This window comes from Penicillium malachiteum (assembly GCF_028827825.1).
Source record: "Penicillium malachiteum strain IBT 17515 chromosome Unknown utg000005l:1.0-9002435.0:326005.0-9005861.0, whole genome shotgun sequence".
NCBI classification, from domain to species: domain Eukaryota; kingdom Fungi; phylum Ascomycota; class Eurotiomycetes; order Eurotiales; family Aspergillaceae; genus Penicillium; species Penicillium malachiteum.
In genome coordinates, this window is record NW_026643099.1 from 6,638,022 (window position 1) to 6,665,339 (window position 27,318).

At 45.1% G+C, this 27,318-nt stretch overlaps 11 protein-coding genes across 11 annotated transcripts; 8 read left to right on the forward strand and 3 right to left on the reverse strand.

Annotated features, from left to right (window-relative positions):
• Positions 1 to 1,003: 1,003 nt before the first annotated feature.
• N7483_012458 (putative lipase) lies at positions 1,004 to 2,381 on the forward strand (the record flags this gene model as incomplete). The annotated part of the gene is made up of 3 exons (XM_057095885.1): positions 1,004 to 1,357; positions 1,400 to 1,861; positions 1,905 to 2,381. The coding sequence occupies 3 exons, from the start codon at positions 1,004 to 1,006 to the stop codon at positions 2,379 to 2,381; spliced, it is 1,293 nt and encodes a 430-aa protein (XP_056941856.1).
• Positions 2,382 to 3,137: 756 nt separating this feature from the next.
• On the forward strand, positions 3,138 to 3,617 carry N7483_012459 (uncharacterized protein; the record flags this gene model as incomplete). The annotated part of the gene is made up of 1 exon (XM_057095886.1): positions 3,138 to 3,617. The coding sequence occupies one exon, from the start codon at positions 3,138 to 3,140 to the stop codon at positions 3,615 to 3,617; it is 480 nt and encodes a 159-aa protein (XP_056941857.1).
• A 367-nt stretch (positions 3,618 to 3,984) lies between these two features.
• On the reverse strand, positions 3,985 to 5,100 carry N7483_012460 (concanavalin A-like lectin/glucanase; the record flags this gene model as incomplete). Its single annotated transcript, XM_057095887.1, has 1 exon — positions 3,985 to 5,100. The coding sequence occupies one exon, from the start codon at positions 5,098 to 5,100 to the stop codon at positions 3,985 to 3,987; it is 1,116 nt and encodes a 371-aa protein (XP_056941858.1).
• Positions 5,101 to 6,853: 1,753 nt separating this feature from the next.
• On the forward strand, positions 6,854 to 7,511 carry N7483_012461 (kinase-like domain-containing protein; the record flags this gene model as incomplete). The annotated part of the gene is made up of 3 exons (XM_057095888.1): positions 6,854 to 7,146; positions 7,229 to 7,341; positions 7,387 to 7,511. The coding sequence occupies 3 exons, from the start codon at positions 6,854 to 6,856 to the stop codon at positions 7,509 to 7,511; spliced, it is 531 nt and encodes a 176-aa protein (XP_056941859.1).
• A 1,352-nt stretch (positions 7,512 to 8,863) lies between these two features.
• N7483_012462 (cupredoxin domain-containing protein) lies at positions 8,864 to 9,258 on the forward strand (the record flags this gene model as incomplete). The annotated part of the gene is made up of 2 exons (XM_057095889.1): positions 8,864 to 9,082; positions 9,151 to 9,258. The coding sequence occupies 2 exons, from the start codon at positions 8,864 to 8,866 to the stop codon at positions 9,256 to 9,258; spliced, it is 327 nt and encodes a 108-aa protein (XP_056941860.1).
• Positions 9,259 to 9,928: 670 nt separating this feature from the next.
• Positions 9,929 to 10,835, reverse strand: N7483_012463 (metallophosphatase domain-containing protein; the record flags this gene model as incomplete). The annotated part of the gene is made up of 2 exons (XM_057095890.1): positions 9,929 to 10,201; positions 10,305 to 10,835. The coding sequence occupies 2 exons, from the start codon at positions 10,833 to 10,835 to the stop codon at positions 9,929 to 9,931; spliced, it is 804 nt and encodes a 267-aa protein (XP_056941861.1).
• Positions 10,836 to 11,728: 893 nt separating this feature from the next.
• Positions 11,729 to 12,793, forward strand: N7483_012464 (NAD(P)-binding protein; the record flags this gene model as incomplete). The annotated part of the gene is made up of 5 exons (XM_057095891.1): positions 11,729 to 11,770; positions 11,842 to 12,000; positions 12,055 to 12,161; positions 12,213 to 12,529; positions 12,603 to 12,793. 5 exons carry the CDS (start codon positions 11,729 to 11,731, stop codon positions 12,791 to 12,793), a joined length of 816 nt encoding a protein of 271 aa, XP_056941862.1.
• Positions 12,794 to 13,615: 822 nt separating this feature from the next.
• On the reverse strand, positions 13,616 to 14,638 carry N7483_012465 (uncharacterized protein; the record flags this gene model as incomplete). The annotated part of the gene is made up of 1 exon (XM_057095892.1): positions 13,616 to 14,638. One exon carries the CDS (start codon positions 14,636 to 14,638, stop codon positions 13,616 to 13,618), a length of 1,023 nt encoding a protein of 340 aa, XP_056941863.1.
• An 846-nt stretch (positions 14,639 to 15,484) lies between these two features.
• N7483_012466 (Zn(II)2Cys6 transcription factor domain-containing protein) lies at positions 15,485 to 16,453 on the forward strand (the record flags this gene model as incomplete). The annotated part of the gene is made up of 1 exon (XM_057095893.1): positions 15,485 to 16,453. The coding sequence occupies one exon, from the start codon at positions 15,485 to 15,487 to the stop codon at positions 16,451 to 16,453; it is 969 nt and encodes a 322-aa protein (XP_056941864.1).
• A 1,759-nt stretch (positions 16,454 to 18,212) lies between these two features.
• On the forward strand, positions 18,213 to 20,106 carry N7483_012467 (uncharacterized protein; the record flags this gene model as incomplete). Its single annotated transcript, XM_057095894.1, has 4 exons — positions 18,213 to 18,541; positions 18,597 to 18,997; positions 19,067 to 19,199; positions 19,257 to 20,106. The coding sequence occupies 4 exons, from the start codon at positions 18,213 to 18,215 to the stop codon at positions 20,104 to 20,106; spliced, it is 1,713 nt and encodes a 570-aa protein (XP_056941865.1).
• A 6,137-nt stretch (positions 20,107 to 26,243) lies between these two features.
• On the forward strand, positions 26,244 to 26,853 carry N7483_012468 (uncharacterized protein; the record flags this gene model as incomplete). The annotated part of the gene is made up of 2 exons (XM_057095895.1): positions 26,244 to 26,611; positions 26,637 to 26,853. The coding sequence occupies 2 exons, from the start codon at positions 26,244 to 26,246 to the stop codon at positions 26,851 to 26,853; spliced, it is 585 nt and encodes a 194-aa protein (XP_056941866.1).
• Between the last annotated feature and the right edge of the window lie 465 nt (positions 26,854 to 27,318).

Here is a 27,318-nt window from a genome sequence, read left to right on the forward strand (position 1 = left end):
ATAATCGAGATAAAGAGGTGCAAAGAAACATGACGGGTGTGTCTAGCACTATGCCAAGCGACCTGCTGAGATGCCTGCTACTAATCGGCTATTAAGAGCGATAGCCCCACTCACTGCCCGAGTAGTGAAAGATATTTTCTAACACCGAGCGCAGTGCTTAGTACTTCGTGTCTTCCAATGTGCAGTTCTTTCAAAGTCAGGAGCCCAGTGGAGCTTTACGTAACGATCATCATGCCCAGGTGTCGTCTGCAATAGAAAAAGCGGGGAACATGGGCCCCGATCAGCTCAGCCCGATTCTTTGGCTAGCTGCATACTCTGAAAGCGCGCTGGGAAACATATGGACAGAATCACATTATCAATATCAGCGCTACTGAACGGCTCTAGTCTTGAGCCAGAGACTCGCAGTCCTATCTCCACGAGTCAACACAATGCCTCCCGTTCCCTTAGCCTTAACCCTACCAAACTCTGAAGATAATGTGGAGGGGCAAGGTACCTTTGACAGGTAGCCACTTGATGGCGCACTTTGTGCAACACGAAATAATGAATCAATCATGGTAATACAGGAGATCCTCATTATTTGGCAACATTTGGAAGAGCTGATCCCTACTGCGTACTAGATTGGCGAGGTTTTAGGCTAGTGATATCCCCCACTTAATGGCCATGCAAGGTGGCTGCACTATTCATGCAGCATGAATGTCGGGTAGTTCAATGTTCATCAATTTCTCTTTTCAAAAGAACCTGGCCACTGAACTGCTTGATTTCAGCATTCCCCAACGTGCCCGTGCTGTATCCCAGGGTTTTCAGCTGTGGCGTCACCTCAGCTGATGGAGCTGAACTGACCTTGGAACAGAATTTTGGTCCAGCACACAAAAATCAGATCAGCGGTGATGACTGCTAGATTTATGAATATGGTCTTGTCAACTTTCGGTTTCAATGTACCCATCCCTGAATTTTGTCTTATTATCTTCCAAGGTTGTCTTGAAGGAAGGTCTCAACTTCAACCATGATGCGTTTCTTATCGTATCTTCTTCTGATTCCAACATTTCTGTCTCAGCATGCCATTGCTGCCGACGAGTACGGTGGGCCACCTCTTCCAATGGACGATGAGTTTTACTTGCCTCCCGAAGATGATGGTGCTTGGAAACTCAGCGACACTGGAACTATTCTGAAAAGTCGTGAAGTCACCATTGCCCAGCTTATTGGACAGGGAAAGAGTGAAGCCAAAGGATATCAGTTGCTATATTCTACAAAAGATGTGAATGGCAATCCAGATGTTACTGTCACTACCATCATTGTTCCAAAATACCCCTACAGGAAGCGAGTCATCTCTCTCCAGAATGCCTACGACTCTCCAAGTGTCAATTGCCACCCCTAATCTGGACTTTGACATGGTGCCGAGGGTTATGGTGCATCCTGGAACCGCCTGAACCTTGCGTTCATGGCCCCGTACGTCAGAGCGGGCCCAATTCTTAATATTCCGGATTACAAGGGCTCCAATGCAGCTTTCGCTGTGGGTCCGCAAAGTGGCTATCAGACTTTGGATTCTATCAAAGCTGCTCTGGCCTCCACAGAATTGACCGGGATTAAAGAGGAAGCAAATGTGGTGATGTTTGGATATCCTGGAGGTGCACTCGCGACGGAATGGGCCACGGAATTAAAGGCAACCTACGCATACGACTTGCCAATCATCGGTGCCGTGATCAGAGTTGCACCTACGAATATTTCCCAGACCTACCTCAATGTTGATGGTGGGCCTCTGTCTGACGCGGCCACACTCGGAATTATGAACGCATATCCCGACATGAATGAATGGATGCTTGAAGACCTTCGAACCGACGCCTATCACGACAAGAGGGTTTTTGTATGAGCAGTACAGGTGCTCCTACGATGCGACGCTTGCACAGAAACTTCAAAACACAAGCATCTCATCGTTTTTCAAAAGTGGCAATTCGTTTCTCGATTTGTTCAAAACGACATTGAATAAGATCGGCGTCATGGGTCAACACATCCACAAAACAACTAACCCGAGCTATCCTCTTGCATTCTTCTATGGAACCGAAGATGAGGTCACGTACCCCCTCCAAAGTTCCGAGGATCTCATTGCCAAATGGAAAGATGTGGGCAAAGTGAAAACTGTTTGCAACTGGCCACTCGCAGGCAAGGGTCACGTTAGTGCTCTGCTTCCCGGGCTGGCAAAATTCTACCCGTGGATGCGGAAACGATTTTTGGCTGTTGAAGCGGGCAAAGGAGATGAGGAAATTCTGAGTTGCGTGCCGGAGCCTGATGACACGCCAGGCCAGGATGATCCTACGGAGCCGGAAGATCAACAGGAGGAAGTTAATGGTCAAGTGGTCTTGAAGACTAGCGATGAGCTACGCTGAGGTTGTTGCGGCTCTGGGTGGTTTGCTGTAGCTGGATTGACCTGGACCCATGGGATTGAATATATTACTGGTGTCATCTCTACTCAGTACGGCAGTCATGTAAAGACAACGTAGAGCAAACATTCAGAGTATAGAGACATTCAGAGTATAGAGAAAGGAAAAAACAGACACTCTTAGTTATCCAATCTTGAATACAAGTGACAATGGTACATGCATACCTACCACATCAATGTGTGCAATTTTAACGATAGTGCGAGCTACGCCTAGCGGGGAGACATTCTCTCAGCGAGATAGGCTTTGCACTACAACATTCAACAACATTCAACTTCGCTTTCCACAAAGCTCCTGTCTCTAAATCTTCACACCAGGGGCGATTGAGTTTCTCTTGGGCTGGTCGACTTGCCCACGATTCATCAAGCCACCTGCTCTTCAGAAAACCTGACTTTCTTTATCCCAATATCTCCCCCTCTCTCTGTCTAGTCTTATTCTTCTTTCCTGTCCTCTTCCACATATCGCAACGGTACTTTCGATTCTACACCCGAACTCCGGAGTCACTAATTGAAAGGAAATCTCAAACAGGTGAGTGCATATAACGAAGATGTATAGGCATTTGAAAGTTTACATCTAACTATGGATAGAGAGGCCAACCCTGAATCTGGTCGAATCCGGTTCGCTTCCGGCTTGAAACGCCATTTCCCGGGCTCGCATCTTTGACAAAGACACAAAACCTTCGCTTCCATCACTTCATTCGCCGAAATGGTTTACAAAATGGTAATCTACACGGACGGTGGTTGCAGAAACAACGGAAGGCATGGTGCATCAGGCGCTGCCGCTGCTGTTTTCATAAAAGAGTATGGAGGAATAATCTCTTGTACTAGACCACTGCCGCTGAGCCCAGTACCTACCAGTCAACGAGCCAAAATCACTGGAATCATTATTGCTCTCGAACAAGCCTTGGAGAGATACGAGATGTTGAATACGGAGCCCTACCTGGATGTCACCATACACACCGATTCCAAATATGCGGTTTCCTGTATTACGACTTGGATTTACAAGTGGGTGCAAAATGGATGGATCAATGCTCGAGGCACAGAGGTTTCGAACCGGGATCTCATTGAGAAGGCTTCTGAACTTGATGATCAGGTGAAAGAGCTTGGAGACGTAGAATACGTGTGGATCCCGCGGGAGGAAAATGAGGCAGCGGATGAACTATGCCGCGAGATTTTGTACGACTAAGAGTAAGGTTCAATAAAACAAGGTCGGAAAAAGGTCATTTCAGCTGCATTATCAAGCTTGCGATGGAGCAGAGCTGATGCTTAGCAGCAAAGAGGTCTAGTTCTTTTCCCCCAAATGAACTAGAAATGAATATGCCTCCACTTACATAGCTTCGCTTGCATTTGATATTCACGTGCTAAATTATTCGGGAAACTCAAATAATGAATTCTATCGTAAGTACTAATCGTAAAATACATAATATGGCATGAAACATAATTTCGCAAACTAGGGTCAATGTACATTCATAAAAAGTTCAAAAAGTTCAGGTTGGGTCGTTCCAACATTTGAGTCATGCACGCTAAAACAAGACTTTCATTAACAATTCCGTTCAAAGAAGGATCATCACCATTAAGATGGCAATTAAAGACAGGAAGCTAACACCTCCAACAGCCAAAGTCGGAGTGGCAGTTTGTGTACCGAGGGATGGGTGAGAGCGCCATAAAGTACCAGAAGCAGCGGCAACCGAAGCTGGGGCCGTGTGTGATCCAGAACTCGAACCTGTCGACGAGAGATAGTATCCAGTGGAAGAAGCATCACCACTTGTGCCGGTACCCCCAATTATCTCGATACTATCCATCGATCCTGACTCGTCCGTATATTTATAGTATTCGGCTGGGTTGTAGTTCACAATGGAGACCGACTTGACATACATGGTGAATGGGCCATCGGCGTAGTCGGTCTCACCTCCAGCCCACTCGACAGTGCCTGAACTGCTACTGGAACCGCCTGCCCAGATTCCAAGTCGTACTCTCATCGGGGTTTGTGGGTATCGTGACTCGCCATCGTGAACGGCTTCATCGTATGTCACAGTTCGGACAACGGAACCGTCGATTGCCCAGGTCATCTCGGTCTCAGTCCAGACCCATTTGTAAGTATGGAACGTGGACAGAGGGTCCGTAGCATCCACCCAAGTCCAGCGGTCGTAGGATCCACTGTCTCCCTTTCCATAATAATCTGTCTGGAGCTTAGAGCTGTAGGCTCCGAGAATCTCCTGTGTAGTGAACCGCAATGTCAGTACTGTCCGCCGAGGAACTTTACATCGAGTGTGATGAGGAAACTTTTGACTTACCCAGTCAATCTCGTCAAGGTCATCTGATTCTAAAATAGCAGAGCTGACAATACCAGTTCCGGGAGCACCTTGCATAGTAATTGAAACCTCTCCGAAGAATATGTAGTAGTCTGTCTCAATTGTTGGAGCATCTCCTTCTTCGCTGATGGTAAATTCTGCACCACTCTCGCTCGCCGTGACTGTTCCAGCGGTCGTCGTCCATTTTTCTAGATCCGCGCTTTGGGTAAAGTCGTAAGAGATATCTGAGCTCGTTGTTCCCTCGTCTTCAGAGCAGGTCGTTTTTTCTGTTGGGTCACAACTTGTATATGATTGGGCCGCTGTCAGAGATAGAAATGCGGCAGCCCAGACGGCTGATAATCGAACAATTGAATGCATGTTCTAGTGTTAACCCTGGGATTTGGGTTTCTTGGCGGAATTTGTAAGAGGTACCAGGAAAAGGACTAGATAAATACGGGAATCTAGGTCGACGCCTGAAGGATTCATCTTCCCAGCCTCCTCAAAAGATTAAAAGAGGTGGCTGACAGATCCACCGCATCGCGGTGTATAGTGCCAGGTGGATATAATCTATTCCGCATTAGCGATAACTTGGTACCAGATTGGGATTGGTGTGGATCCACGTGGCTCCATATCAGATTGAGCTCTGACCAATGGGAACTCCTTGCTTTACCGCTTAGTCACTCCTCGTCCTGGTCTAACCAATATGGTTGGCCAGTCTAACCTCTTTTGGTGATCGGCCTCGTCATCCGCAAAACCGGTGGATCTTAGCTGCATGTGTGGTGTCAGATTTAGGCATGATTGTTCAAGAGGAAAATTCAAGTTTGAAATGCAGTCATTTGGTCCAATTCATCAATTGCGCGTGTTAAATTCTCAAAACAGGGAACAGTCAACCAAAATCTCAATCCCAGATGTGGAAGCTTGATTATTGCAGCAGCTCGCAATAGGCCCTTCATTACAATCCGGATATTTCAATGGAAGGTCAGGAACCCCCTATTTTTCGCAATATGTAAAATAAATTTGAGGAAAGTCAGAGATAAAAGCGAAATTAGGAGGAGGAGGAAAAGGACAAAGAAGGGAAAGGAAAAATGGTTACCCACAGCTTTGACGCCTTCAAATGCGAGTACGGAGTATGGATTTTTCGATCGCGTGAAAATCAGGCGGGTGTCCACACTGAAAATCCGGGGGCTAAATCGAGCGATAAGCCACCGCCTGATCTGGGGGCGCTGGGTGACTAGGGTGACGGTAACTTGAACGTCAGATGTGTGGTCGGAAATTCTTTTTTCGAGCCCTGTTATTATGGTAGTATCGGCACAAGTCTTCACGCCGCGCGAAGCGCGGCACTGCCAGTGAAGCAGCGAGCATTTGAAATTTGGAGAGGTATGTCTTCGGCGCGCGAGTGCTTGGCTAGATGTGTCCGCATCCTCTCAAACAGGGACCTCAGGATGTTCTACACAATGACTGACACCTCTTTTTATATAAGTACCTACAGGATTACCTACATGGTTACCTGCATGGTTACTGGGTTACCTGTATGAACATTTGAATACCTAGAGAGAAATGCTAGCTACTATATAGTTAGATATAGGCAACTGGTAACCCCACAGATATCTAAAGTGAGACCTCTGAGATATGTAAAGTAGAAGTAAGAGATAACTAAATAAAGCGGGATATATTCACATGTGCATGTTTAGATGTAACAAACAAAAGAAAAAATATAGTCTATTGATAAATCTAGGGTCTCTGACCTCGGGGGTATTCTGCCAAACGGTGAGAAAACTCGAAAAACCACTGTAACCCAAGTAGAAAAAGAGGTCTACTTGCCGATTCATGAAACAATAAATTATACACAGAGTAGGTCACATGATGTTTTCGCCTCTTGTATTCTGCCTCCGCCGCATTCCAACAAACCATAACATATCCTCGTCCTCATTCTTACCAAGACACCATAACAAAAATTTCTTGGCAATTTATCAAATGTTTGAACATTCCACGACATCAAAATGCCCCTTTTATTGTTTTGTTAAACAAAACCTATCCAGGCGCTGTCGAACACCCCATACCGCATCGGATAGCGAACTGGCCGACTTCTGTTTGCATGGCCCACCTGATCGTGTAATCGGTGGGATTCCATATGGTCCTCGTTGTCATCAAATATAGCCCGCATTTGACCAAGTACGAGGCAGAAAATCAGCAAAAGGCCTATGAACTGGTCGACTTCAGCATCCTGCGCATTCCACGGGTTTATCGCTACTCCAGAGATGAAGGAGTTGGTTATATCATGATGGAATTTGTGAAGGGGAAAACGATAGATCCACTTGAGGACCCCGGACTTATTGACCGAGTTGTGAAAGTCCTGAACCACTTCAGCACAATCTTAGGCCAGAAGCCCCGTAACCTTGCCGGCGGTCCATGCGCAGGAATTTTGTGGGAAAGTAGTCAACCGCTCAATTTTTGAAATACAGCTGAGATGAAAGCATGGCTAAATAGTTGACTTCTTCCTGGTGAGGGGAGCGTGTCTCCAGGAATGTGATTTGGTTTTGTGTCACTTGGACATTGCACCAAGCCATATAATCTGGCAAGATGATGGAACAATTTGCATAGTTGATTGGGAGTCTGCTGGTTTCTACCCACGGCTTTTTGAGTTTTGAACACACTGGAATATAGAGGGGAAAGATGGAAATTTTAACTCTTTGCTTCTCAATGGCATGACGCCGTTGCCAAGCCATGAATTGGCCCAAAAGGATCGTGTCTGTCGGTTATGGTACAATACCCAGAAATATGCGTTGTGAGTGTTCCCCTTTCCTTCTTCCCGGTGCTTATATTCTCACTACTCATCATCTATAGTCCCACGCCAGAGGAAAAAAGACTCAAGAGACTGAGAAGGGAACAGTGGGAAAAACAAAAAAAGCACCCGGTTTCATTCCTCGTCCAATGTATCATGTTCCACTGGAGATTAAAAGCATGGTAATAGACCCAAATAATATGCCAGAATGGAGGGAACCGAGCCCTCCAACAGGCCCTCCACCCCCTGCACCAGGTACCACTCCAGTCCGGTATTTCGGCAACTTGAACTGAGGAAATGAATAGCAAGAGCTAGACTGAAATTTAAAATGTTCCTCAATTCCACTCTACTACGCTACCAACTGTCATTTTGAAGTTCCTCCGCATAATTCTTGATTTCTGAGCGCCATATTGCTATGGGCCTTATTATTATCAGCCTTGCTATATTTGTCCCTTGAGCTTACCGGATTCTCATTCAAAAACACGGACAATGTCAACCCATGCAACTAGACAGCTTGAGAAAGCTTCCAATTTTGAACCTTACAGGTCATTCGATTTGGAAGGCGTTGTCTAATTTATATTGAGGATTTCCTGATTGAGTTTCAACTCTATACGACCGCGGTCATAGCGCTACTAGGTTTTATCCGACTTATCCCTACGCCTCGCCATATCCTGACGTTTCAATGGTGCCTAGATGACCTGCTTTAGTGAAAAAAAAATTATTTGAAATGAAAGCTCCCAGGAGCCGATCCATGGATACGTGATGTCAAGCTTCAGGTAAAGTTTGGCACATTAACCAAATTGAGCTTGACCGAAGTTTATTTCAATCCTGGGAAGCAACATCACGAGTGAGGCGCGGATGTGGTGGCTATGCTGGATAGATCTACATTCTTCTTCCAGTTAATTTTCTGTCAAATTTTCGAAGACTCTCCAAATTTGGCATGTCAAGTGCGCAGACTCGTATTTCGAAAGTTGGTTTCCTTGATTCAATTCGTCGCGGGTTACTGGTGACTCCAGTGGAGCTTCCGATATTTGGATTTGACCGTTTTCTGCAAAAGACGAAAGGATAGTAGGTATATGCATGGAGTCCGGGGCTCGATCAACCGTTGGTATCTTTGAAGCATAGATAAGGACTTTTGATCCTGATGCCCTTCACTGGAAAATGTGAAAATCTCTCACTGGTAGCTTCAACTCCCATATTTTTCCGATACTTACGACAGCTCGATTCAGTCGGAATACTTAAATGATTCTGGGTCTGTGAAATGAATATGTCGGTTCTACATTGATGATCTCTATCGCATATACAGTTGATAACAATTGAAGCAGATCACCGACGACAACTGCCCAATCATCAAACACTATGTCTGCATCACAGACAAGTCTCGTGCACAAAATAGATGTAGGAGAAGATGGGTTCTCATTTGATCCCGCCTCTCTGTCTGCCTCCGTCGGCGACACGGTCGAGTTTCATTTCTATCCACAGAATCACTCTGTCGCCCAAGCATCTTTTGATGATCCTTGTCATCCACTGAATAGCAGTGGATTCTTTAGTGGATTCGTTCCTACCAGCGAAGAATCCGTAAGTGAAAGATCAGCCATCGCTCTAAAGATATGGATGCATCCGGAGTTTCTGATTTATTTCGATAGAAAACTGTGTTCACTTTGACGATCAACAACACTGATCCTATCTGGTACTATTGTGGTCAAGAGGGACATTGTCAGGCTGGCATGGTTGGAGTTATAAATCCTCCGTGAGTGCGCCCACCTGGGCAGAGTTATGCTCCAGCCCTCATCTCCAGTACCCGAACTTAATTATGAGTCAATTCAGGTCCAGCGGAGGGAATACTCTGAGTTCATTCAAAAGCTCAGCTTCAGGTACCACCGACACAACTGTACCGGATAATGTTCAAGGCGGTATTCTAGCGGCATCTGAGAGTAGCTCGACCGCTTCAAGCAGTGGAGGAAGCACACAGACAGCCACTGGCAGTAGTACGACTGCCAGCTCTACTCCCAATGTGGCAAGCAGGAATGGTGCGGCAGCTAGTTTAAGTATCTTTTTGGTACTGTTCTCTTTGGTATCTATGTTCATGTTGTGAATATCGCAGTCTTCAAATCTCTTATTAAGGACTCCGATCTGTGCATGTTGAGGACTCTTCAAGTTGTTGCACTTCAAATTCATGATTCGGACTGTCTCAAACCTTTATGTTGAGGGTTCTGTTTGTGATTCTACAAGTCTTTTTAACAATCAATCTTTTTTATGGATCTATCAAGTCTTGTTTGGCGATTTAATCTTAACCTCAGCGATATTTATAGATGTGCCTGGATAACATATGGATAGCTACTAGGTTTTTATTATATATTATTTCCTTATTCGTGATTCTCTCCTTCGGGGAATTTCATTTTTTTCAGCTTGGATAACATAATACTAGATGTAGACTTTGATGGGTTGCCTGCGCTCATTATCTCGCAGGCCACCATCAATTGATGGATTCACAAGTAGACTCGCAGGTTCCACTACCGGAGAGAAATGTGCCATCATGAATTCCCACGCTGTCCAAAACAGATTCCCAATACCCCCTCCAGCCGCAAGGGTGCGCTCATATGCAGACTGGAGCTTATCAAAGGACAAAGATTCAGCGCCTGCCCCCTCATGTATATGCCCGAAGACATGCAACCTTGGTCGAACCCTCCATAGTGCCTGCAATAGATGGGTGCGCCAAGCTTGAATAAGTCAAGGTGAGCGAGTGGCGGTCCGTGAGTGACAAGAATATCGATTTTATCGGGCACTAAGTAGCCCATACATCTTCGTTTTGTGGGTATTGAAAGGCCCAGTTACCATGCCGTACTGAGAAAGGACTTCCATAGACAGCAAGGCGGCGACCATTTGGACATGAAATTATGGTTTGCTCATTTTCTAGATAAATGATATCACCCCAGTCAAGTTTTGCTCGCTCAGATGCTGCCCGGTCGGAGGATCCGCCCCGTGCAGAGTCAAGTAATATGTCGTGATTACCGGCAATAACGATTTTTGTATGGTGAGGCTGCGCACCTAGCCAGGTGATTGCTTCCCGGAGTTCTTCAAAGGATCCAGATTGTGTCAGGTCACCACCATGGATGAGAATATCTCCATCAGGGATTAGGACTTGACTGTTGTGCGTATCAGAGATGAAGACGACAGAAACTGGGTTTTTGACTGATGCAGATGGGATATATTGCTGCCAAGTATAGACTGTATAGTATAGCTGTCGTGCGAGAAAGATGCATGGCTGAGCTCGGAACTGTTGCCATGGTCCGGGTCGCTGTCTGTTGAGAAGGTCATGTAAGCTGGACATAATTTCTGATTATGCTAGGAAGACTGTAGAGTAAAGGTGGCTGAACTTGAAAGTATCCAGTATGTCATTGTCGCTCAGGTGTGATGGCCGACAATCGAAATAGGTTTAGTTCCATAGAGAGTCCCAGGGTCCACTTCAATATTACGTAACCCAGCAAAGTGGAACTTGAGGAATAATGGAAGATCCGATACCCGGGGTCCGTGCGGCAGCTCTGGACCGAGCCGTGGGTACTTACTGTGAACAACACCCGGCAGCATGACACCGAATGCTCCGAACATACAAGAGGACTCAAGGCGCACCAAAGAAAAGAGGTAAAGTTATCAATCGGATCAATGGTATAACTGCCGGACGTATCATAGCACAGCTCGTATTCGAACATTCCTTCTGTTTCAAATAAATCCTGGAGCTTTGACATAGGAACCAATCAGTCTGGATGCATCAATCATTCACAGATGCCAGTGGATACAGTCCTATCGCAGGAGACTTTCCGACATGAGTACTAACTACTACCCAAAGTGACGACATATATGGATGGAGATCCCAAAACCCTACATATGGCATGTTCTGCAGCTGTCACACCACCAATATGTTGGACATGTTGAGTTCGGAGTTACGAAATATCAAGCAACGCGTCATTCTAACAGGATAAGCCATTATCATCCAACGGTCCGTGTCAAAATTTGACTTTTGGGGGGGCCTGAAGCTATCACCTCATACAGACTAGCGGAGTCCCTTCACTGTAAGCATTGGTGGAACGCGGGAAGGAAGCAGCTTTCTGGGATATGACACTGGAGAGGATTTCTTGATCTCCGTAAAAATAAATACAGCCATGATCCCCTTTCTGGTTCTCATCTCCACAGCCTGACACTTAGAGAAAGGTTTGTTTGAACAAAATGCCTTCTTATCTTATCACCGGGACATCGAGAGGCATTGGAGTAAGTTCACTCTACGGTGCTCAAATGTGCATATTCAATGTGGAATTGTGTTAATGTGTGCGGAGCGATAGTGGGAGCTCCTACACCAACTATCCAGTGATCCAAGCAACATAGTCTTCGGTCTTGTTCGAAACAAGCCTACCGTCGAAGCCCAGGTATCTCAAGAATGGCCAGAAAGGTCCAACGTCCATATTTTGCAGGGGGATATCACGGACTACAGCTCTCTTCAGGTGAACATTACAAGTCGTCGAGTAACCTTATCAAGAAAATACTGACTTTCCAAGTCTGCGGCTACTGAAGTAGCGGCAATTACTGGCGGTGGACTCGATTATCTCATCGCTAATGCCGGTGCTGTAGCTCATTTTGATGCATATGATCCTATTGGAGTCCTGTATGTTCACTTCTCCTCGCTTAGCAAGTGCTAGCTAAGTCTCATCCTTAGGGGAGAGCAGCCTGAGGCTCTTGAGAGAGAGCTCATGCATCTTTTGCGAGTGAACATTGTGGGAAACATTCATCTCTTCAATGTGTTTGTTCCTCTCATCCGCCAGGGCCAGGGAAAGAAAATCATCGCTATCACTAGCGGCCAAGCGGCCCTAGACATGATTCCCAAGCTGAGCATAGAGTTATCGGCACTTTATGCTATTAGTAAAGCAGGCCTGAATATTGCCGTGGCCAAATTCAGTGCGCAGTATGATAAGGAGGGTATCCTCTTCATGAGCGTCTGCCCAGGCCTGGTGGATACCGGGCGCTACAATAAAGGTACGTATAAGTCGCTCAATGAATTTCATTCAGACAACATTTTGGCGCGCAAACTGATTTATGACATTTGCAGCAAGTCCGGAGCAGGCAGAACGTGTGAAAAGTATGATGAAGTCCTTTGCCGAGTCTGCACCGGATTTTAAAGGCCCTAGTACTACTGAAGCTTCTGTCAAGGACATTCTCTCAGTTATGAGCAAAGCAAGTGTGTCCAATGGGGATGGTGGCTCTTTCGTCTCGCATTTCGGCAATCATCAATGGCTGTAGTCCTCAGAGTGCCCTTTTTACAAAGTAGCAAGGTCATTGAAACAAAGATATTGTCATTCCGGGTTTCGCATTCGTTTTCGCTAGGCCTTGTGCTCTAATCCGCCTTTTGTGTCTCCAAATCTTCTTCTCTTTCACCTCATCCTGAAAAGCTGAATAACCGTCGGTATGAATTCTCTAGCTCCAGGGACTGTAAAAGTTTACTCATACTATTGGTGAGTCAATCAACCCAAGAGCACTGTTTACAGATTAAGACTGAAGATCTTGCTCCTGAACAGCCAAATGAGGAAGTTCTCGGAGCACATTATGTAAAAAGTCCGAGCAACTTAATAACAGAAGAATGCTACTTATGATTTGTGGAGGAAGGGTACATGCAGCAGTCTATGAAGGCTAATCTCTCGAAATCATATTTACAAGGCATTCATGCATATTCCCAGACCGCCACATATGCATATTGTTGGAATCTTCCAGAGTTGAAAAGGTTGTCCCCTCTACTTCTGAGGTGTCCACTGTGGCGGGGAGTCAACGGGCTTCTTAATGCATCTCATACCCGGACGCTTGGGCCTAGTAGGGATGGATATATAAGAATGTGGTAGTGAATGCACTTCAACGGTCATTGTGACTTGCTTTACACATGAGCACTTGACTTTGCATCAAGGGCCCTGAATTGATCTGGTGAATAGGATAAGAAAGGAAGAGATAGTGGGAAGCAATATGTTTATGCAGCTTATGATCAACTGTGGATCAAGAAGGACAGACAAGACAGACAGACAATGTTGGCTTCTCGAAAGCGGGTAAGGACAGAATGTATCAAAGATATCTAATCTACTGCACCCAGGCGGACTCCATATCCGGACCACTCAGGTAAAGCATGACCTGCTGACCTTGGAGTGAGTTGTTATAGTACTGTAGAACTTGAAGAGTTTCACCACTCGCCGATGTAGGATTCAAAAGAAGTTGAGCTCCCTCAGATTTTTTAACTTCAAACCACTCCTGCTGCAACTCCTGTGCTGATGTCATATGATTCGGGATGAAGGCCGAGATGTTGCCATACGGATAAACTTTGCCTGGAATGACGGCACCGGTAACAACTATACCGAACTCTTCGTCAATGACAAGATTGGTTCGTGCCTTCGAGTCCGTGGGGCGAGTATTAGTCCAGCTACACGCAACCGGCGCGTAGGATTCATTTCGGTCTGGGCCAGGGTCAATTACAGTCCAACCCTCTTCAGTGAACTGGCAGTCAGAAGCCACTGTTACTGAGAAAGTACTGTTTGTATTGAAAATCGCTGCACCGAGGCTTTCCAGTTGTGTCCTGCTTGCCTTCGTCCTATCAGATGGAGGATTCATCCATCGCAAGTAGTTCTTCGGTAGCTCCTTGGGTGAGAAAGAGAAGCCATGATCACCACGATTGCGATTCACGTATAACTCTAACTCTGTAATCTCCCTGTTGGAAACCTTTATCCGGGCCCAGAGAACGGACTGTCTTTCGTCACTCCCCTCGCTTATATCCAAGGCAAAGTATGCGGAGCCGTTCTTGGTATCGATTGCCAAAAGGTTCGGTCCATCTGCTCGTGTAACGGTACGCCACAGGGTCATCATGTGCAGAGCAGCAGGATGCGAGTTTTCAGTTGCTCGATAGATTTGTGCCAATGGAAGAGAATACGGGTCATGGGCCACGAGAGAATTCAAGATCCCGTCGACGATGACCGTCATGCAGTCTCGGTCACAGTGACTACTCACTCCACGCGACACGCTTCCGCCACCTCCTGGAGCGGGTATCGCGAATCCCCCATGGGGGAGAAGAAGCGCGGCGACTGCTCCCAGTAGTAGACGCGTCCACCTCATGTTGTCTCGGGTGACCCTCGTAGATTGACTAATAGAGAGAGAGGATTTTCAGCAAGCTTCACTAGACGTCGATAACTAGGTTATGAAGGGGGAAAACACGACGGGTGACTGGGAGGGGTGAGACCCAGGCTTCCGGGCTTCTTGAATACTAGTAGTAGCCTGAGATTGTGTATCCACGAGCTGGACAGATGCTCAAGGTAAGTGACCTACGAGTAGTGGGTAGAGTGACGACCTCGGGAGTCGAGCTTCCAAGGTTCAAGTTGCTTGAACTTGAAGGCGATTCCTCCAACATTGAAACCTGTCATTTTGGCATTATATATAATTTTTGTCAGGTCTTCGCGGATTGCCGACTGACACGAATTGGAAGTTACTTTGAGGTCTATCGGGTCCACATTCCGAAGTTTCTGCTCGTCAAAGTTCTCATTTTTGAAAACCTCGAAGTCTGGGAAGAGTCATGGTTTCCGAATGTTCATTCAAATAAATTGACATACGTATTCAACTGGTGAGCATTTCATAATCTTGCAAAGAGTGGGGACTCGGAATTACCCAACCAATCACACCGACATACCCCGCAACCCCGACTTGTCTCCCCGCAAAATGCTTCGTGAATTGTTGGGTGTTCTTGCTAATTGTATCAGATTCAACCTACTCCACATTCCGGAGTACAGGGTCACTGAGAAAGAGAAAGGCCCTTCATTACTCATACTACTAGTCTCGGTACTTACTGACAACCCTTTTGCTTGTCCACATCCGTACGAGGTACCCATTGGCCGAGGTCTAGTACACCCCACATGAATAAGCAAATTTGGGGGTACTTTAGATGCATGACTTCGAACACGCATTAAAATGAATTCCAGACATCCACGCGAGCAAGGTACGAAAAAATGTGAGATCGCATTGAGCACCACTATTAAACTGCACTTAGGTCCGAGGTCGAATGTTTTCAAAGCCTGTGATGCCTGTCGACAGCGAAAACTAAAATGTAATGGCTTGAACCCATGTGAGCGTTGCATCAATAATTCGGCGCAATGCAACTATCGGAAGAAAGCTCGGAGACGAGATACAGCAACACAGAAAACAGTGACCAATCAGCGTGCCACTTTCATTCCCATACAGCCTGCTGTCGATCATCTCGTTATCAAAGCTGCGCAACCGAGAGAGACGGAAATTGATGATCAAAACACTCGGAGGAAGCTTCAGAGCATTTTGAAGACTATTCGAATTACCGACAGCGTACCATCAAGAGGGACTGTTACCAGAACCTTTGGCTGTACTTCATCAGCGGCCGTACTTAGTCTCCTACTAGACTTGATATGGCAATCAAACAGCTTTTTGATTTTGGGATCCGAGATGGAATATTCGAATGATCACACCCGGGATGTCTTACGATATATTTTGCAGGTCTTTGCAATTTCCGAATCGTCTCGTCGACCTCCTCTTAATCCAACTCTGCCAGGTCCATTAGATACGGTTTCATTGGAGATTCAGTCTGTTTTCTTAGACCAATATATATCCATGGCGTGGAAAGTACTTCCATTCCAATCGCCCAATAGCCTTCGCGCACAGTTACCCCATCTTGCTGACCAAGCACCCTCGCCCATGTTTGATGACGGCAAGGCGCGGCGATCCATTTTCTTCCCTATGCTTGGCATTGGCGCAATTACAGCAGGCTATGCTGAGCTGGGAAGCCTTTTCATTGCGGATGCACAAAGGGAGACACTGACGGCAGAACCTGTGGGCGATATCCTTGCCTTCCAAAGCGATTTGCTGATGATAAGTTTGGTCTACTCTGTCTTTAGAATTTCAACTAACTAAGAATGTCTACATTCAGTATGACATAGATTCTGGGTGTTTCACATCAGCATATATGCGACTTGGCGCCATGCTCCCCAAGATACTAGCAAGTGGGATGGATAACTCGGCTCGCACACCCCAAGAGCAGGCGATCATCTCTGCCTTCTGTTGCCATGAAAGGTCTTCCTAGTCGTTTCTTTATTGAGGTCTAGTTTTCTGATGAATCTTTGCAACCTATAGCTTCGTTTGCTTTGCCCTAGGCCGTGAGACTATTTTCTCAAAAGGTCTAAGATATTTGCCGAAAAGTGACAAAACTATCATCGGACTTATGCAACCATTTTTCTCCATTCTTTCCGAGATTCAGGATTTACACAACCCCGACGTCATGGATGTTCAAGAGCTATGGAGTGCTTCCAGATCACTCGAACACCGGCTGCGGGCATTCTGGCTTTTGGAAAATCCCCACCAGGGCTCTGTTTTCAAGGACGACATTGATATGGGAACTGTATGTGAGTACTTCAAGGGCCCTCGTATTTGCTGTCAACTGACATATCCCTCTATAGTATTACAACATTCTATTCTGCTTCTCTATCGCCCATTCCTGATTTTACGAACGAAGATGGAAATAAATACCGACGAACAGCATATTCAACAGGATGGCACCTGTGAAAGTACCGGGATCACTGCAATTTTACAACAAGCATGCCAATATGCAATCGAAGCTGCAGCAGAAAGCATACAATTTTTCCGCCAATTATTTAAAACAGATTATATACAAAAGGTTTAGCTTTCCGCTTCAAGATTTGCTCAGATATATGAAATCGCATCTAACATGCCTAGACTCTTCCAAACAACTCTTTTTTCATTGAAAGTGCTTGCTGGGCCCTGATTGTTGATAGCCTTTGGGGAAACCGAACATCTCTGCATCTATCACTCATAGAAGACTCCATTCGCTTTATGGAGGAAACGATATTCCTTCCCGGAGTATCGGGACGACTATCCACAATCAGGAGTATCTTGCAAAGGGCAGGGATTGGGCACATTAGCTGTGACGAATTACTTGCAACGGGAATTTTGCCTGAGTATGACTCGGCTGGTGCTTATATGTTCTCAGATGATTTCGGAATCCTAAACCAATGATATCAAATCTCATGTCTACAGAAGACTACTCACTTCGTGGTTTTTTTATACGCATTAGTTGTAAATTGAAGAAATACTGTACCGGCAAAGTCAAGTCTATTCAGTCAACTGGTCTGTTCGCTTCCAACCTGGGAAGCTTTATGTGGGGAGAGTCTTCTGGACTCTTCCAAGGTTCTTACATCTTGATTCAAGACCCACCAAATTCCGAACCAATAGACTATCAGACTTGGCAAAGTCAATTTCCCGGCTTCTTTCTCAGGGACCATCTCATTCGTCCCCTTTCACATCCAATTGCCCTGTCAGCTCTGTAAAGACTGTGGCATTTTTTGTGGAAATGAATGTTCGGTATGATCTATAGCGAGTTCTGGAAGTCTCTCAACATGCGTTTCTTATTGATGTCTGCGTTGGATTGTCCCATTCCGGGGAGGACCGCATGCCAGAGAAATGACCCCATATTGCCTTGAAAGCTGCGGAGTAAATGCGGGGACGGAGAACTTCGAAATAAGCCAAGACTGACTGATTATTGCAATCCTCGGGGAAGTTGATCTCCGTAGAATGAGTAATTTTCAATCCATGCCGTGCTCCAAAGAATATATAAGTTCCAAAATGGAGTGCTGTTGGCGCTCTCTAGTTCACAGCAATGAACAAGATGAAAATGGTATATTTGACATTGGTATTTCACCTGCGAATTGCCTTTGCTTTCTCTTCTGGAGCAGAGACAAATGTGGGTCGACTTCCGTCGTACTCTAATTATCAATCGCCTCGGTTTCGATGGTGGTGGCCTAGCGGCTTCATTGAACCGGATGAAATCTCGTCGGAAATCTCGGACATTCTGGGTGCTGGGTTTGGTGGCGGTGAGATTAGTGATGTTTATGATAGGGATTATGCTTGGATGGATAACAAGATCTATGGATTTGGGCAGTCCTGTTGGATTGCAGCGGTTGAACGAGCATATACGGATGGTAACAGGTACTTATTTTTGATCCATCGTTTTCTGTGCACTGCTGACCCTTTTTCACTGTAGGCTTGGTGGACATGTTGATATGACTTTGAGTCCATCCTGGCTGACTGGTTTCCCCGGGTATACGCCTGATTCACTTGAGATAATGAAGGAACTAGTTCATGGTCAGGTGTTTCTGGAGGCCGGTCAAACTTACTCGGGAACTCTGCCATTGCCACTTGCAGCACCATCCGGCAACCAGACAGGGAATATTGTTCATGCAACTCCGTATCTCATCGCAGTTCTTGCGGCTCGTACCACGACGTCTAATGACAGCAGTAGTGTGGTGGATATTTTTCCTGATACAGTGCAGGTATTGTCAGCCTCAAACCACACTTTAAACTGGACTGCACCATCTGATGGCCGATATGTTGTGGTCGCAGCCTACAATCAGGGAACTGGTCAAGTGCAGAATATGTATGATGGTATGTACATTCTCAGCACCGACTGAGATTGATATTACGTTTCTAATGAATAGTTTCGAATCACCACAGCAAATCCCGAAAATGCACCAGTCACCTATCCACATCCAATTGTGGACCACTTCAGCCCTCATGGTGTTGAGGCAGGAATCAAGTTCTGGGATTCGCACATTCTGACCGATGGGATAAAGGAGCAGATCAAGAGGTAAATTTCACATCCTCCCGTGCTAGAAGCAGCATATTCTGAATTAATGGCTCATAGGAGTAATGGATCTATGTTCGAAGACTCCTTGGAACTGAAGCTCAAGCAATACTGGACAACCGATCTTATCAATGAATTCCGAAAAAGACGGGGATATGATCTCACGCCTTTCCTGCTATACGTACTCCAGGATACAAACACGTTTAGAGGCAAAGGTACAGTGGCTTCACAAATTCTCAACGACTTCTATCAAACTGTCAGCAACCTATACACGGATTATCGAATCGGTGGTCTCACAGAGTGGGTTAACGCCCTTGGTGTGCGGATGCGTGTTCAGCCATACACCGCTGAGTCTGACAGCTCATACGCAGCGAGCATTTTGGACATACCCGAGGGCGAATCGCTAGGTTTCGATGGTGATGACGATGCCTTTCGTGTACTAGCCACCGGTCGCGATATTGGAGGCCGTACCACTATTCTGTCTGATGAACTCGGAGCCTATATGGATGAAGCTTATGGTGTGACCTGGCGCTTTCTGCTTCGAACTGCGAATCACGATATCGCTTTGGGTGTCAGTCAGGTGGTTATACACGGTCATCCGTACGCATACTCACAAACCAGTGAATGGCCAGGTTTTGCTCCTTTCACTCCATTGTTTAGCTCAAATGAATTCGCCGACGCTTGGGGGCCACGCCAACCCCACTGGATGTTTGCAAAACAATGCAGTCTTTACCTGAAGAATGCCCAAGGACTGCTACAAGAATCTGGACCGGCTATCGATGTTGTAATTCTCAATACCGACTGGGGTGTCACAGCCTCATGGGCCGACGCCGGTCTAAATGATGGCGGTTACTCATACCAGTTCCCAACCCCCCTCGCTTTTGGCTCGACACAACGTCAGTGTCGCTGATGGTCGTCTGGCACCGTTAGGGCCTAACTACAAAGCTTTGATAGTAACTAACTCATCAATCGATGTGAGCACAGCGGAGAAAGTGCTAGCATACGGCTAGAAAGGCCTACCCATTGTTCTCGTCGGTGGCAACCCACAGACCTCATTTGGCTATGACCCCGCGACGAACGGCACTACTACAAAACTGAGAAAATTTTTCGAAAGATCGAAGGTTTACCAAAGACTCGCGCAGTCGCAGCTGAGAGTAATGTCCCTCTTGCTCTCCAGGCTCTAGGCATCCAGCCGTCTGTGAAGTATCCATCTGGGGTCAATAATTCGCTTATCTCATATAAACGTGAAGTTGGAAATGGGAATTTGTTCTGGGTGTACAATGACGGAGACGAGACTATTAACCAGTCAATAAGACTTGAAGGCGAAGGAAATCCATATTGGGTTGACCTTCGGACTGGTCATGTGCACCCCATTGCTGCGTTCAGCACACTTGGAGGATATACTGAGATCAACATAACTCTGGCAGTAGCAGCTGCACTTCCTGTCTTGCAAGTGTCACTCATTAAGTCTGACCAATTTTCCTCTCGGTCTAACGACACCAGTGTTGGTACAAGCAATCCTTGAGGCTCTTCGAACTTGGAGCGGCATTTGACCGAAACCAGCTGCAATTCCTTTGTGAATAAGGACAAGATCCACTTGATTTCCAACACTGATGGGCCTTATTTCAGCACAGACGGTTGTAACACGGCAAGAATACTAAGGTCGGCGATCCATTTTACAACCTGGAAACCGTGAATGGGTAACAGCAATTGAAGCTATCTGTGTAGATGGCTATTTATTACCACCATGTGTGATCTTTAAGGGAAAGGTTGCTGGTGCTAGCTGGTTCGATAACCTTCCAAAATATTGGCGATTCGAGGTCTCAGCTAATGGCTGGACTACTGTTGAGATTGGTTTACGATGGCTAGAAAAGCTATTCATTCCATCAACAAATTCACGTGTCCATGGTCGATTTCGGCTATTAATTCTTGACGGCCATGGAAGCCATCTTACACCCCAATTTGACCGAATCTGTACCGAAAACAATATTATCCCACTATGTATGCCTGTACATTCATCACATCTTTTACAACCACTAGATGTTGGTTGTTTTGCAGTATTAAAACGTACGTATGGTCGTTTTATAAGTGACCTTGCACGCACAGGCTATAACCGTATTGATAAGCTTGATTTCTTAGCTGATTTCCAACGTGCGCGTGTTGAGGCCTTTCGGCCGAAGACTATCCAAAATAGCCTTTTAGCTGCTGGATTAGTACCAATTGATGCTGGAAGAGTTCTTTCTAAATTGAATATTTCTCTTCGAAACCTACACCACCAGGTAGCCGACCAAGCAGCAGATCTAGTAAATTTACACCTAATACACCTAGAACTGTGGTTCAGCTTCAAAAACAAGCTTCAATGCTTAAAGATCTTCTAAAACAGCGATCAAACAGCCCTCCCAGCCCATCGAAATTGATGTTAGATCAAATCATCAAGGGCCACTCCATAGCGCTACATAACGCTGCGCTACTAGCGCAAGAAAACGCCAATTTACGCGCAGCGAATGAGAGAAAACGACAGAAACGCAATCAATCAGCTAGGCAGGTGCCATGTGAGCAGGGCTTGACCGTTGAAGAAGGCCTACAGCTACTTACGCAGCTAGAATTGCCTGTCGAACCACCTGTGGTCGAATCACATACCCAGGCTGAATCATCTACTCAGCTGAATCAGCCACGTCCTAAGGCCCCGCCAACATGTAGTGGGTGTCGAGAGGTTGGCATCGAATCAATGTATGTAAAAATCGTGTTTATAACTGAATTTATTGGTGTTGGGTTAAAACATTTGAATTTGAATTTGTCTACTGGCGATGGGTGTGCCGCTCGGCCGGGTGTGCCGCTCGACCGGGAATTACGTTATAAGCCCAGAATAGCTTAGATTGACTATAGTTATAGCCCCTATTTCCCCTATATACCTAGTAACTAAGAGTAATAAAAAAGTAATGTCTCAATTAGACTTCGGCACAATCCATGGGGACCCATGCGGACCCGGACCAACCCATTGATGGATTGGGAAATAGGTCGAAATCTCCGACCCATTGTAATGAAGTTGCTAGATTTGGGTACCACCAATGTGGCTAGGCGAAGCGAGTACGAAATTTATGCGAATCAAGTAAGTGCTGGACAGGATCAGATAGGAAGATCTTCAATCTATACTGAGACTAACACTTGTTGAGGAGTTTAAGTCTGGGGCACTTCCCCTGAAGGATAGTGGGCTCTCGGCTAGGTGCAGACACCTAATCCAGAGACCTTCTCTGTAAGGCTAACACAGTTGAGTTCCTTGACAAATATGGACTTGATGATTTTTGAAGTGGTGTGGATATACACATTATACCCAAACACCTAAGTGGTGACAATGAATCAAATAATGATAGTGCTGATTATCATAAACAGGCAAAAGGAAAACAGCCCCAAAAACGACCATGCGAAGCTGTTAAAGAGGATGATGAACTTCCAGAGATCTCAGTCAATAGGAATATGCCAGGGCGTTCAGGGCGGATTCGAAAGCAGCCAAGGCTGCCAGATGGCATTGGCTTCCAGATAGATTTGTAAATGATGTATCTAATACAGTATTCTACTGAGAAAATAAAAATCAATTGAACTATGGACAAACCAAGATCGTAGTGATTTGATCATGACAATGCTATTACACGAAAAATATCGAAGAGAACATAAAAATAATGCACACCTCTCGAGGTCACCAGTCTTGGCATATTTGTATTATTTGATATCCATTGGATATCCGCGGATATTACGGATCGTGCCGCAGTCTACATGTTGTACATCATTTTGGTCCCCAAAGATCAGGCAATCACATATCATGTGACTCATTGGTCTGATTTGCTGACATTATATAATAACTTTACTTTCAAAATCAGTAGCCGCTGTCGATTTAAATACTATATGCTCTACGACTCTTAGGCGCCTTTGTTCTTTTGATACTTTTCTCTTTTGTTCCTTGCTCCTTAATCCATGAAATTCTTTATATCCGACCTAATACCGAAGCCATTCAAAATTATAGTAGTTTAACGTTATACCTACCATAATATGATGTATCTGAAAATTTTCCGCCTATTAATTTTAAAGTTCCTCGAACATTATTGATTGCTAATATTTATGCCCCTCAGTATTTCGGGCTGTCCAATATTCGAAGTCCAAAATTTAGAGGTATTTAACATTACACGGAATTTACACCGTCTTTAACATTCGATCGACTGTAGATTAACGGACTAAAATATTGAATTCCCGGATATTTAACTAACTGGTTAGTTAGTGTTAAGGAAGACAAAGGAAATACTATATTAAGAATTATGTGGCAGATCTACTGTCGTACTGCCTGCGGGATTCGGCACCATGTCCGCTGCACGTAAAGGGGAATCCCTGCAGGGCCCGACTTACACTCCTCAAGTTTTAGTCGTTGTATCAAAGTGAACCCTATTCCTGCGCTCTCACTTAGTACACTCGCCTAGCCCCCAGGTGTCACCCCTAATCTGACAAGTTCATTACAGATTTCCCCTTACGTGCAGCGGACTTGGTGCCGAATCCCGTAGGCAGTACGACAGTAGATCTGCCGCATAATTCTTCATATAGTATTTCCTTTGTCTTTCGTAACAATTAATTTGGCGCCTTATTGACTGAGCGAGCTAAGTTAGATTTACTAGCAGGAATTAGCCATAATCTCTAATTCCCCGCTCTATGGGATCTTCAGGGCAATTGATATACTTAATGATACTGTCATGAATATTCTCTAGTAAGGCTTCTTATATATAATCTTATCTTATGCTTTTAAGCCTATTAAGGCTCTCGAGGTCCGCGAAATTTCTATGTTAAAAGCCGAGCTAAATGTGAAGAAGCTAGAAAAGGACTCTGTCGTTTAATTAGATGCTGTGGTGGAAGAGACCATTGAAATGGTCTTTGCTGGGTACTTTTTCCTAAAGACCAAGAACATGTTACATCAGAACTTTATATCGCCTATTGGTAATCTATTTGAATTTGACGGTGGTATTAAGGTCATTCTTGATATTGACCAGTTGGAAAATCTAAAGTTCGCGACTCGCCCTAGTGTATATTATATGATACTTACTAACTTCTTTAGGAATGCCTTAAAATTTATTGATGATGGATTTATCTATATCTCTCTTAAGATGATTCCGGTGAAATTTGATTCTTTAGGCCAAGCTCTAAAGTCCAAAGTAACGCTGTGTACTAAAAACATTAGCTATGGTATAGAGGAAGAATTTCTCAAGAAGGAATTATTTACTGCATTCTCAAAGGAAGATAAGATGTTAATTAGAAATAGTCTCGGGATCCCTATCGTCAATTGTATAGTATTATTACTCAGTAGTGAGATCTAGATTAGCTCTTAGAAAGAGGTAAGAACTGAGGTTGTGATAACTATGACACTTGAGCATATTGTTGAAGAAAGCTCATCTCCTAAAACTCCTAATGTGATCGACATTCTCTTGTCGACAAAGGACCTTGCAAGAGGTCAAATAATAGGGATACTATTCTATGATAGAGATGTGGTGCTTTTTTCTACTATTTATTAGTTGTGCGAAGACTGGTTTGAGATAAAGTGTCACGGTACTTGTCAGGTAACCCCATGATTATGGGAACGCCTCAGGCGATGAACTACAGGGCATCCAGTATTTAGTTGGGCCCCAGTGAGCCGGGGTTCCAAGTTCTTCAAGTATTAGTTCTCATTGTATTGGAAAGTACTGAATACTACCTGACTTGCCACCGATATCTCTCCGATTCACCTAACCACCAGGTGCCACCCTAATCTAGCACTTTCTCTCACAGGAAAGGCTTAATAAATATATAGTTGGATGGATTACTAGGCTTCTTCAGGACCCATGTTTCCCGGACCCAACTCAACCCTTAGATCCAGCCTGTGAAAGGCTCTATAAAGACTGAAGCAGAACGATATAGGCCGATAGTCAGTTTACATTCAAGCTTAGAGAAGAAGAGAAGACTATTATATAAGATTAAGGGCTTAAGTGTCCTCTTATAGGTTCTATGCTGTTACGAACCGGCTGCCAAGCAACGTGAGTATACACAGCCGTTATGTCGATACTTACCGCAAGCCGTTATCCTGCAACTGTACCGTCGCCGTCCGGGCCTTACACGGATTCTGTCGTGTGATGAATACAGCTGTACGCTTACTACTTATTTAGCGATAAAAGATCCTGTCCCGGGATGAATGTAGCCGTACGCTTTGCCATTCAATTGGCGATCAGACATTCTGTTGTGGGGTGCATGTGGTCGTATGCTTGGGCTTGTCAAGGCAAGCCCCGATCGGGTTCAACCCATGACAGAGACTAAGATATTGTTTAGCCTATTTCTACATTCAATTAATTAGAAGGATATAGTAGATTAAAGTTATAATAATATTTATTACCAAAAGTTAAACCCAATTAGGGCTTAACACAACAACCCTAAACATAAAGCTATATTCATCCAATAACATAATATTTAGAGTAGATTCTTCACGAAATATATAGCTCACGAGATTTTATATATTTTTCTTGTTTCTGGGACCTCCGGACCCCCAAAAGACCAGTGGTCCGGTCCCAAGGCCAACCAGGACCACCCGCGGTCCGTTGAGAGGCCTAGTTCTGGGACGGGGCGGCTGACCTGTAGTCTGTCTTGGCAAGGATCGGAATCCAATACATGATGCGCGTTAACTGGAGCATTGAATAACCGTGCCCCGATTACCTGTCAATGACACGCTGACTCGTAAATTTCCATATATGAGTCCGGAGTATACTAGGTGATATATAGCACTAGATCGTCAATTCGGGATACCACTCTACTTTCACAACTGGCTGGGTAGACATTGGAGCTTCATTCCGCAACTGATCAAATCCAGCTCTGTAAGGCATACAGAAGAATATCAGATTCATAGGATATAGCCCTAGAGTCCCCCCCCCCCCTCCCTTCCTCACAAGCCTTCTTCAATTTTCACTCAAGCGCTGGCCAAAAGGGTTGATATCCGTCTACATGCTCCTGACCCAAAGAAATTCGCTAGTTGTCATGGAAACATCCAATATGAAGTTTCCCTTTAAGAAAGCCGTGCCAATATACAAATCGTCGGACTTTCGTTGGTCAGCGGACGGGCTGACCTGGTACTATCGCCGCGATAGATACCCGCGTTGTAGAGTTGTTGCCGTACTACTTGCTGAGTATGCTTTACGAGAGCTTTTACAGCGAGAAGAAGGTGTTGAAATTGAGCTGAAGGCATTGCGGAAAGCAGCAGCTAGTGAAACCGAGAATCCCAGGACTCAAGAACTGGTCGGCGAACTAGAAGAAATTCAACGCATTTTACCCCAGCATGAATATACGCTCTACCGGGAGGAGTCTATGCTTGGATATGATCCGAGGCGTGCATATGATGTCCTAGGGCAAGACGATATGTGGTATATGCGTGAAGAATTAACCAAGGATTGCTCTGATCGATTTGGATGTTGTAGTCGGGGCTGTGGTTGTTGCAAACGAAGATCCGCATCGAAAAGGCCAAATGGCAGGGGCCATTGTACCTCAGAGTGTTGGTGCTGTGCAGAGCACCGGGGCTTCAAACTTTCAGACAACGACAAGAAAAATATCAGAGATGATTTGGCTACGCGGTTGTGCATCACCAATTTGTCATTTACAGCAATGATGATTATTGGCTTCTTTATCAAGCCCAAATCAAGGTGGGCTGGGAATAAAAAACCAATATTCAAAAGCGACTGGTTGAAATTGTTGATGGAATTGGAATAAGGCTATGTTACCTTTTCTTGGGATATCTCCTTGGATTCTTTGCTTTATTTCTCTGGCTGCTATAATTTGCTTTTCCAATGTTCCTGGCGAGGTTAATTATCATTTCTCCACCTCTACTTCTATTAGCCTAGCTTTCTATGAAGGGGCCGCATTAGCTCCATACCACTTAAGTGAACCTTCAAGCCTTTGCAAAATCCTACGTTTCGGAATACAAGAATACAAATCTTTTTTCTCTGCACAGTGGGTAGTCAATTTGCCTTTTAAAAATCTAGCTACACTGACTTTCCTGTGTTGTAAATTTTACATGCTACAGTTCTACCCCAAACCAAAATAGGCGGCTAGAGGTGTGCATCCAGATATCAAC